Genomic DNA, 11,640 nt, shown 5'->3' with positions numbered 1-11,640 from the left:
TTTCCTTCAGTGTCTAGGACGATACCCAACTTAAAGTCCTTCTAGTAACTTTCCTCATTGCCCTCTCAACATCGCAAACTCAAACCCAAAGCAACACAAACCCCAAAAGCCGACTGACCAAAAGCACTTTCACTACACACTTCTACAAACTTCTACTTGTCCTTCTACACGTTATTCTGCCATAGTCCATTTTACTACATATAAATGTCTTTGAAAAAGATTGTCAACAGTGTTTCGATCTGATATATTAGGACAAAAACAGACATACTGATGATGCAAATTCATTGATGCTCTCAAAAAATGACGTACCAATATCGGCTCCGCTCTGAAGTTTTATTGCATGCAGTTAAGTCGATCTATTAAAGTGAAATATATAAAAGCTACAACCACTGCGGTAGAGGCATAATTTCAAGTTGGCTGTAAAAAGCTTGCACAGTATTAGTCCTGCTTTGTGGGTCAGTGATCAATAACCAAAAACGTCACTTTACAATGAGCAGAATCATTAATATATGAGAAACGATTGGTACGGTATTCACAGAATACATCTAGTGCCCGTGTTGTAGCTGTTGTAGAAACAATGGGTTGATTTATTTATTTTTTAAGAAATTTGCTTAAAAAATATATAAATATTGAATGGAAGGGAAGAATCATGTCGTCATTCAATTGCTTTAAAATTAGATGTCGCATTAAAAGTCTTTCAATATCTTAAAAATGCCAAAATGGACAATTTTCCAGATCGTAAATCTCATTAAAATACATTTTAAAAAATCCTATTCTATTTGTAGATATTTATTTTTATGTCACTTTTTCTTTTGTGGCATTTTATAAGATTTCTCAAAAATGTCTGATATTTTCTCAGTACCAAAAGAAGTGCAAAATATTGGTTGGCCATCAGGATAACCCAACTCAGCTACATCTCTTGCCCAATATGATCCAGTTGCTGGCTAACTCAGAAGTACTTAGCCCATTTATGCTACAGCTATCTATACAAAAGGCCACTCTTTGATTGTCCCAAGCTGTTTGCCATAAACAGTATGTGTTTAAGGTACAAGAAAGATTTCCCTTCTTTTAACATCTTCTGGACCCATTTTCACAGTTACCCCTGTACAGTACTGTTTCTAGACAATGTTAATTGTGACAAAAAGCATCCGTGAATAATTACAAAGTGATGGATTTTTAGCATGTAGTTTTCTCCACTCTCATTCTCAAATGAATGGTACACAAACAAAGCATTTACATTAAATAAATATGCTCATGGAAGTTATTGGAACACCACCACTGAAACCATCATCAGAATGATTTGTTCTTTTTGATACAAAAGGGTACAGACACTATGTAGTTTGTCTATGGTTTACGGTCTTCTTAAGAACAGATACTTAAAAAATATATAGTATGCCAAGAGCACAGCATTATTGACTAAATGTCAAAGATTGTGTCTAGACTTAGTTGATGCTCAATTTTGAATTTTTCAGGAGGAACGGTCATCGTGTGGGCTTCCATCTGAGTTTTCTGTTTCCCCTTCTGATATGGCCTGCATGGGAGCAGTGTACAGCCGACTGCGTGTACTGTAGCGGCTACTATTTGCAGCTGGTGGCATCCTTGACCGGCCTTGTCTAGATGAGGCAGATGTGGGAAAAGCTTTTGTGGAGAAGCCCTCAGCATACGATTTTGGAAAGGGGCTGTGGATTTGATCATGATTTCCCTCTGGAAACTGCTGTTGTAAAGGAGAAAGTGGCTCCTCAAGTGGTCTAGAACCCTCCATCAGGAGCTCACCGGGGCTTTTGGGCGCAATTGGGCTCTTTAGGATCTCCGTAGCTGACATGCGATAACTAGAGTCGGATCGACTTCCCTTTTTCAACAGCAGCAATTTGAACTCTTCATTTGAGGTACTGGATTTTTTGGCACTCCTATAAATTGGACCCGGGGTTCGCTGAGTTTGAATAGGTGGACTTGCAGGCACGTTTGGGGTGCTTGGCGAAGTTGCAGGATTAGTTGCAGAGCCATTCCCAGCGACAATGGTTAAACGGCTCCGCACTGATTCTCCAGAATCTTTCCTGCCCAGCATTTTTCGTTTTGACCTAAGATGGAAAAACACAAATAAGAGACGATAAGAATTTGGGGATTTTTTACTCTATCCCCGCCATTGAAAAATATCAAAAGTGCTGGTGCTCGCAAGCAACGTTTTTCAAAAATGCTGGGGGAAGGAGTTAAAAAACTTTTTTTCTGATCATCAAAAATATACCAAACTTGAAACACACCTGTGAATCATGGCAAAGAGATCCTCTGTTGTGCGACTTTTACTTGGTGAAAGAAAAACGCTATCATCCTCAGATTTGGATTCGTCAGTCAGAGGGGACACTGTTGGATCGCTTGGTGTGGACTCTGAAATAGAAACTCTGAAACTCATTCCAATTCAAAATGTCTGAAATATTACAGAGCATGGCAGCTAGTTTACCTAGTAATGGAAAGATAACACAAACATACCTCTGCTAAAATAGTCTTCTGTGTCTGGTGTTGACCCTTCCTCTACATGTTCCTGTGAGGCACTTCTGGTTGGAACACCTGATGTTACAGATTCTTCTCCAGCACCGCTAATTGGAAAAGCTTGCAATATCTCTGATCTTTGCTTGACAATATCAGGCACTTGGTCAAGAATATCTGACCTCTTTGCTAGACCATTCTGACCAGGGCTTCCCTCGTTTGGCTCAGATCTCAAAGGCTGGTTTTGCTCTACTTCCAGACTACTCTGGGGAAAGAAACTATTTGAGGTGCTCACCTTTTCGGCAACTTCTCGAGAATTCCCCAATGTCAGTTCATCCATGTTCTCCTCATCAGACTGGGCCTTAAAAGCAGTCATGCTCCAAAGAGGGGATGGGGCTAATCGGTCATATCTATTTCTTGCACCAAAATGGCTTGCTATATTCTTACCAGCTAGTCCATCTACTGGGGTAAACAGTGATTCACAATTGTCCTGAGAGGAAGGTTCTGTGAGAAGGGGTCTATAGGGTGGAGGTTTCCTAGTTTCATGGGGTTTATTGTGAGTAGGTGGGGTGATGATAGTCACAGTGGGACACTTAGGCCTAGTGGCAGTATCAGTGCTAAGTCGATCGTAGCTCCCTTCTCCAGATTTGCCAACTGAACGTAGCTGAACTGAACGAAGAACTGTAGGAGTGATTGCCAAAGGACTAGTGATTGCCAGCTCATCACTTGAAAGACTCTCCCGCTTGGTTTCTGCTGAAGCTGCTGCCTTGTGTTTGCTCTGGTGCAGGATGTGCATCTGCTTTTTGTGAATTGAAGGCTTGCTGACATTGGGAAGGGCACTTAGGTTAAGGTGGGTGGGAGGAATGATAGGCAATTCAAGGTCCCTTTTGGATGAGTACTGCTGCAAAGAAGCAAGTGAGGACTTCCTTTCTGGGACTTTGGGTTTCCTCTTGCCACCAGGAGGGGACATTGGGTGAGCGTTCGGGAAGAAAGCCGATGGTAGAGAAGATGTTGGTGTCTCTGACTGGCTTGAGTAGCCACTGGAAGGTGATGCTAGACCCACCAGCTTTTCTGGTGAAGGCAATCTAAACTCGCTTTCCACCGATGGTAGTGAAGGAGTGGTGGCCCTCGATCCTGACTGGGAAGTCTGGGATTCTGAGCTCTCCTGTGATTTAATGCATTCAATGACAGTGGTACCCGTAGCTGTGCTGGAATTTGACAATGATCTGTAAGGATCATTGGATTTCAAGTCATTAAGAAGCCAGAGATCTGCATAGTCTGACTGGACAGCTCCCTCATCCTTAAAGGAATGTGTTTCTGTGGAGCCAAACAAAGCAACTTCTGGAATCTCTGTAGAACTCTCAACACCCCAAGCCCCCAGTGGCTCCTCACTCTCCAGCTGACTCGAGGAGCCTCCGTTTAATCCCACATGCTGAGTTCTCTCCCGGGAAGACGTTGATTTGTTCTGACCACCAGCGATCTTTGGTTCGTTCTTGTTAGTGGGAGGTCCAACATGGCTGCTTATTGTCCTCAAGGATGAGCTACGTTTTGGCGGGGATGGCTTCACCTTTGGTTTCCTTAGAGAGAGACTATTTCTCCCAAGTGTGTTTGTTTGATGTCCATATTCTGCCTGCTGCTGGTCTACAGATGCATAGTTATAAGTGAAGCTTTTGCTACCTTTAAGACCACAGTCAAAGTGCATGGAGGTATAGTAGCCCTCTGCATCTACAGAATAGTGTGAGGCGGTGTCTGCCTTTTCAGAAGGTGGCCTTTCTGTTAAACTTTCAAAAGTGGCTATGCTAGCAAAACTGGGACATTCTAGGATGTTCTCTGCCCTAGAGTGCTCAGGACTGAAGTCAGGCTGGCAAGGCATGTTGTGCCTGTAGAGGGGATAGCTCCACTCACCCTCACTGGCAGTGCTGACTCCAGCATCATCAAGCATGTCAGTTGCAGTGGAAGTGAATGAACCTGTCCTATGGCTACGGAGGCCTTGCGATCGGTCTCCATGATAAGGATCAATAATGAACCCTGTGGAATCATCATTAGTATTAGTAGCTGCATTCAATGATAGCTCTGAATCACAGTGGGATGATCCGGTGAGTGGGGGTGAGGCTGCAGGTGGAATGGTCTCTGATGTCTGGGAGGGACATGTAGAACTACTACCACTCCAGTTGCCACTCGAGGACTGGTGATCTTCCTTGTGGTCCATCTGGCTAGTCAGCACACCAGCGTTGGAAACGGAGTGAATGGGGCTACTGAACGTATCAGAACTTGACGAAATCTCACAGCTACCCATGTCAGCTTTACGAGGCAGACGGGATCGACCCCTCTCCATCCAGTCATGCTCTGTAGTTCCAGCATGTTGCTTGAATTCCAAACGGTTATGCTGGCCCTCTGGGATTGCCTGGTCATCAGTGCTTTCTTCATCATCTTTTAGAATATGTTCCCCTGGGACTGGTAGGAAGTCCTCTGCCTCAAACGGGGACAGTTCTTCCTCGTCATCATCCTCATCACTTTCATCATGACCTTCATCCACCAGTCGCCCTCCCTCACGCGGGAGGCTTCGGGAACGCAGACGGGAGCCTACTGAGGCGGTGAACATTGTGTCAGAGTTGTCAGGCAGAGAAGATATGTTCCCTGTGGAATGGGACAGTGACACAGTCACGCCCTGCCCCCTTTGTGCTCTGATCCGTCTACGTGAGGGTGCAGCCCCAACAATCAGCAATTCTTCTGTCTGGCAACCAGAGTCCTTAGTGTTGAGGCGAGAGAGCGTGAGATCCTCTTGGCAAAGTTCAGGGTTGGTGTGGACTATCACAGTACGTTCTCTGGCCACTGGAGACTCGTCAGAATCTTAAAAAGTGATGAAAGATGTTTTTAGTAATACATTTTATTTTTGTGACATTTACTATTATCACATTTAAACACAATTAATAAACAAGTAAGGAAAACAAAAAGAGTGATAGGAGAATGCTTCACACACCCAAATCCTGCTGCACTCGTCTGGGAATGCCAGTGATCGTTTTCCGTCTCCTTAGCTTCCTCCGCCGTTGAAGAACTGACTGCGAATGGACTAGTGAGCAGCGCACACTGGCATCTCTGTCGAACCCAACCCCTGCAAAGAGCAACAGACATGTGAGAGGGTGTTGGGAGCAAGCCACTTTTATTTTTTTGCTTCTCCATACCATGTTTCTCACACTCATTTTTTTATTTTTTATTTTAGCCATAATAATTATTAAAAGAACACACTTATAAATTAATATAATTATTTATTTAACAATACATTCTTGAATATATTTAACATATTATATATTATAAATGTAATACTTTTTATGTTTCTAATATTTTACGGTATAAAACAGTACTTGAACATATCACATATAAAAAATCTACATTTATCCATGTTATGCATCATTATGCAAGTTTAAATTCTCAGAAGAAAAAAATGCATGTATTATAAAATCATAAATGTAACAAAAAATGATGGTTTCAGTCATGTTAAAATATTTTAACTGACACAAAAATACATCAGACAACAATACGCAATGCCATGCAAGGTGAAAGGAGCGACATATTCAGGACGTCAGAACAGAAAACAACCAGGGTTGAAAATGGGAGTATATCTGTCCTACCCGACCCCAGCCTTACTCTCTAGACTGCAGCCTGCTGCCGTTCTCTTTATTTGAAGCTTTATTTGTTTTGATGTTTGTCCAGTGTCATGCATCATGACTCTCATGTGATTGCAGGCTTGGCCCTTTGAGCACCAATTACACCACTGCGCCTGTGATGTGCAATTTCCAGTCGACACTGTCTTCGATTCAATCCATGCTGACACGCACTGCAAAAATCCTGTTCCAGTCAAGCCTGGAGTAGATATATTCGGCCTCTTTGTAATTCTAATGCAACTGATTAGCATGCACAAAACGCTTTCTTGACTCTTTGCATTACCTGGCACAAAGAAAGTAACCAAGACAACTAAGAACTTTTTTGTTTCAAATTTTATGACTTGCAGATTTTAGCCTACTTTCCAGTGTGTCTAATTTGAATGTATTTGGGTGATTCTTCCATTTGGGCACTTTTGACAACTTGAAAATGAAACTTCTTCAAACCATGTTTCATCTATGTCAGTGGTTCTCAACCTTTTTTGGGCCAGCGCCCCCTATCCAATATCCAAGTCCCTGACCGCCCCCCACCCCAACTAATGCCATGTTATGAGCGAGTCAAGCGAGTGAGAGTTAACAGATGAAATAAGTACAAAATTATAATTTATTAATACAATTAAACTATACTCCACAGTGATTAATCCCCCCCAAAAAGCTATAAGTTGCATTGGCATAGAAATAGCAGTGTTTCTCACAGGTTGTTTGTTAAATCTGTGGTGGGTGGTCCTCAAGCCTTCTAGGGGGGTTCGGGGGCATGCCCCCCAGAAAATTTTGTGCATTTTAATGTTAAATTCATCAATCTGGTGCACTTTGAGAGTTCAAAATTAAAAGCTCCACCCATATTCAGTGTGCAAATTAAACAAAGGAAAATTCAAACCTCTTTTAGTTGTCTGTCTACATTACACTACTACATAATAGTAATATTAATCTCATTTCAGTAATAGCCATATATTGTAAAACAAATGCACTGAAAAATAAAGGACGGTCATTAAAGCGGTAATGTTTGCACGTAGGTTTTAGTATTGCAAGAAGCTACTTACATTAACCTTACTTTCGAAAAATAAATAAATACAATCCTGATTTTTCATGAAAAATTATGTTAGAATTGTAGGCCTAAAATACCTTGGTATCAGCTGGTTTTTCATTAATACAATTACAATTAATTTGGTTTGTCGTGATTAATTTGTGTTCATAATCAGTAAAATAAAATATATTCTAACAAGAATAAACACATATGATTAATTAAATTAAATTAAATTATTATTGTATTATTCATTATTTTCTATGTAACTATCTTGAAACTATCCAAGCAGCGTTTCGCGCTCAGATGTGATGGCGGAATACATTACCAAAATGTGATTATAGAACATATTGAAATTATCCATCAAATTGTCATTTTCTGCTTACTGTCTTGCGAGTTAACAAAAAATGCCGGACCAGTGAATTACTTGGTGAACAAATAAAACATTTTGGCATTAGGCATTGGGATTAATAATGCCTAAAAATGTTTTAAAAAGTTTTACCTTATAAATAGAATTTAGTGTGAATGGGAACATGATTTATTGAAAATATATAAGTCAATACTTTTTAATGGCTTGTCAACTTTCCATTCCTCCGCTGCGTGATTCTAGTCGTCAAAATACAACTTGTCAAAACTCCGCCAATCACAACAAGCGTATCGGTGAGAACACTCATTTAAACAGCATACACACACCTAAACTTGACTGCACATCATATTTTTGACATTATTGGCACCATAGACGCGCACACACAATATGACCTCACGCTCTGCACATGTTTTAAAACATAATTTAACATATAAATAGTCCTAACACTTTTTAAATGGCCCACTTAAAGTGTTTATTACAAATAAATTATTAAATGCTTAAAATGAATAAAAGTAAATGAGCAAAAATATTTAAACTCATGAACGCCCCCCATTAACACCTGAACGCACCCCTTTCGAAAATCTTGCTTCGAACGCCCCCCGTTGTTCTCTGAACGCCCCCGTTGAGAACCACTAATCTATGTTAAAAAATTTATCACATGCCATGGAATAAAGAAGATCTGATTATGGCCTTGTTTAACCTTCAACTAGCAAATGGTCTAAAATGCCAAAAGTTTAAAGCAAATATTTTTTACGCTTTTAAAGGTGCAATGTGTAATATTTCTGAGGATCTATTGACAGAGATGCAATATAAGATCCATGACTATGTGTTCAGTGGTGTATAAAGACCTTACTCAATGAACCGTTATGTTTTTATTACCTTTGAATGAGACATTTATATCTACATAACCGCGGGCACCCCCTTCTATGAAGGTCGACATATTGTGACGTCATGTTTCTACCGTAGCCGACAGCGGACACACAACGCTACTGAGCGTTTCGTTCATACCTTGAAAGAGAAGGCACAGAAAGCTAGAAGCTAGCCATAGACACCATGAGTAGTGACTTTTCCCTTGTCAGTGGTGTAAAATGTGTTGTTGGATTGTTTCATGTAACTTAGTTCTTCTCCCTCGCTGTGTTATGGCTTTGACAATCAGCTGATTAGTACTATTGACCGTAAAACAGTAACGTTACAGGAGTCACCAACCCGTCGATCGCGGTCGACAAGTCGATTTTGGAAGCATTTTAAGTCGATCGCGAAGAGTTTTCAAAACCAGAGAAAAAAAATCAATATTTTTATTCATTATTATTTATTAATTTGTGTGTAGTAAATGGTGTCTAGGGGATGCGGAGGCGCGCGCGCTGTTACAATCACGTCATTTTTGCCGCGGACGCGTCGAGTATAAACAATGCTTTACGCTTTAACCAGCTCAGCCACAGCCCTACAGCATAACAGCTTATATTAGCCAGCTAAACTTTTACTACCCTGTTAGAAAAAATATGTAGTTGGATAGTTTCATGTGGTTTTTTCTCCCTCGCTGTATTATGGGATTGCTATGTGGGGAGAATTGTGCTGGTTACGTTCATGACACAATCAGCTGATTACTATTATTATATTATATATTAAGAGCCTTGATCCTCACCTGACTATGGCTTTGTAAACTTTATCCATGATGTGGTTTTTAATGGACTGTGCTACAGAAACTTGGCTTCCTCTGGCTATTCTCTGCTGTCTCAGACGACGATATGTTTGTCCCGTTTTAGCCACCGTAGCTTCTTCGAAAGGGAGGGGTGAGCAGTGGGCTGAGCCCTTAGTGCAACTCGCTACCGAACCGCTAGATGTCGCTAAAATCTACACACTGCACCTTTAAAACAGAATGAGGTTTTAAAAGTTCCCCTAACTGAAAAAATCACCCGTTTACTTTATCCATCTATGTTTCAGAACTACTAACCTTTTATTTATTAAATTAATGGCCACTTAACGCCAACTTATAGTAGCATGAGCTAGTAATGTGAATAATCAATTTCCGTAACTGTTTTTGCATTTAATTAAGAAGAAACAACAGCCACAATGAGAGTGTTTATAAAGCTAAGATGCCAACCCCTTCGCTCTCTCTCTCTCTCTCTCTCTCTCTCTCTCTCTCTCTCTCTCTCTCTCTCTCTCTCTCTCTCTCTCTCTCTCTCTCTCTCTCTCTCCACATGTTGTTCTAAATGGTGATGGTTAGGGAATGAAGTGGCACTGAGACTGAAGAGGGAAACTTGATGGACATGTAAAAGATCTCTCACTTAGCAAAGCTGATATCGCTGAGGGGGAAGTAGCGTTGGCGCCCTCCTCTGAAAACAATACACGCAAAATTCAGCGTTCTCACAAGGTGATCCTTCTGTTCATTGATGCCAGAGGAGAACTTTGGTCAAGATGTTCATGTTTTCATATGCATTTAGTTATGAGATGCAACATATACCGGTACTGTTCCTGAGTTATGCTAGCACTAGCAAAACTATCACAGCAAAAAGATAGGCAGGTAAAAGCCAATATCTTGTCATTTCTGATCTGATAGAGGGATTAAGAAAGGACCAAGAGAACCCGAACTACAAGTGTGAACACACCCTTAATCAAGAATTGGCACAAAAGCTCCTGGCATTATTTGTTATTATCATTGCTCTTTACATACTAAATTTGCACACTTTTACAACATCACTAGATCCTAATGGACCAAAGTTCTCCTTCAGTAGTGACAACTTCACCAAACTTGAGCCATATGTAGTTGAGCAATAATAGAATGAAAGTAGCTTTTCTTTAATTTAAACTGTCCTTTATAACTGCTATGAACAACCATTTAAGTGTCAGACTCAGTTCTGACTCAGCATGCATTATCACCAGCAAACACTAGGGGCATTTACCTGTTACGTTAATGGGAACGATGCATGAGGTGATGACTCGAGACTCCGTCTTCATCTTCTCTTCTGGGGTGGGTAATGGTAAGATTCCAGCCCAGTTTGTCTGTTTGTCCAGCGTTGAGGGCACGTTTGGGATCGGGCACTTCGGCCAGTGGCCCAGAGCCCCTGCCTCTGAATCCGAATCGACTGAAGGAGCAACCTAGAATAACATTACGGCAAAGAATATCAGAATGAGGTTTCTGCGGTTGAATGTCTATCAAATGAATGATGTTTCCAGTGTTGCGGTGAACTTCAAGACCCCATGAATTCACTTGATTAGAGCAGTTAAATGGTTAGTTCACCCAAAATTGAAAATTCTGACATTAATTACTCACCCTCATGTCATTTCAAAACCGTAAGACTTTCAGTCATCTTCAGAACACAAATGAAGATCTTTCAATTAAATCTGAGAGCTTTCTGTCCCTCCATTGACAGCCTATGCAACTACCACTTTCAGGCCCCAGAAAGGTAGTAAATACATTTTTAAAGTAATCCATGTGACACCAGTGGTTTAACCTAAATTTTATGAAGCAACGCGAGTCCTTTGCGCAAAAAAAAACACTTTATTTACAAAACATTAATCTCCCATGTGTGTTGTGTTGATGTTAGAGTGGACGTTGTTGCATGAACGCACATTGGAGATTAATATTTTGGTAAATTGTGTTTTTTTGCGCAAACAAAGCACTCGCGTCGCTTCATAAAATTAAGGTTAAACCACTGGTGTCACATGGAGTACTTTAATGACGTCTTTACTACTTTTCTGGGACTTGAAAGTGGTAGTTGCTTAGGCTGTCAATGGAGGCACAGAAAGCTCTCAGATTTCATCAAAATATCTTCATTTGTGTCCCGAAGATGAACGAAAGTCTTACGGATTTAGAAAGACATGAGGGCGAGTAATTAATGACAGAATTTTCATTTTTGGGTGAACTAACCCTTTAATGTTCCTATGACGTATTTCCCAATAAAACAAGAAGTTGGACCTGTTTTCTTTTAAATGGCCAATGGTCTTTATTTATGTCAGTCATAATCTGCTAGTGACTTTTTGCTAGTCAGTGGCTATAGCAATATTTAAAAGTTGCATACTTTTGGTCCATATTTTCTGGAAAAGAAGAACTTGTTGTAGAATACTTCAATGCTAACCGACATAAACTAAAAGCAACAAAAATCGTATTTTGA

General features: G+C 40.6%; 1 protein-coding gene across 7 annotated transcripts in view; it reads right to left on the bottom strand.

The window, feature by feature from the left end:
• Positions 1 to 594: 594 nt before the first annotated feature.
• Positions 595 to 11,640, bottom strand: part of nhsa (Nance-Horan syndrome a (congenital cataracts and dental anomalies)) — a 30,428-nt gene continuing 19,382 nt past the window's right edge. For 4 of the 7 annotated variants that reach the window (XM_056233988.1, XM_056233991.1, XM_056233989.1 and 1 more), the window contains 6 exons: positions 10,429 to 10,624; positions 9,814 to 9,861; positions 5,462 to 5,593; positions 2,485 to 5,331; positions 2,259 to 2,382; positions 595 to 2,078 (listed from right to left, as the gene is read on the bottom strand). In XM_056233988.1, coding sequence (XP_056089963.1) covers positions 1,469 to 2,078; positions 2,259 to 2,382; positions 2,485 to 5,331; positions 5,462 to 5,593; positions 9,814 to 9,861; positions 10,429 to 10,624 — 3,957 coding nt within the window. In that variant the 3' untranslated portion in view covers positions 595 to 1,468. The remainder of the gene's footprint in view (positions 2,079 to 2,258; positions 2,383 to 2,484; positions 5,332 to 5,461; positions 5,594 to 9,813; positions 9,862 to 10,428; positions 10,625 to 11,640) is intronic. The other 3 variants (XM_056233990.1, XM_056233992.1, XM_056233994.1) reach the window with 1 other exon arrangement.

Source organism: Rhinichthys klamathensis, unplaced genomic scaffold (assembly GCF_029890125.1).
Source record: "Rhinichthys klamathensis goyatoka isolate OS25496 unplaced genomic scaffold, OSU_Roscu_1.1 h1tg000386l_1, whole genome shotgun sequence".
NCBI lineage: Eukaryota > Metazoa > Chordata > Actinopteri > Cypriniformes > Leuciscidae > Rhinichthys > Rhinichthys klamathensis.
The sequence above is the reverse complement of the archived record's forward strand: the minus strand, read 5'-3'. Positions and strand labels throughout refer to the sequence as shown.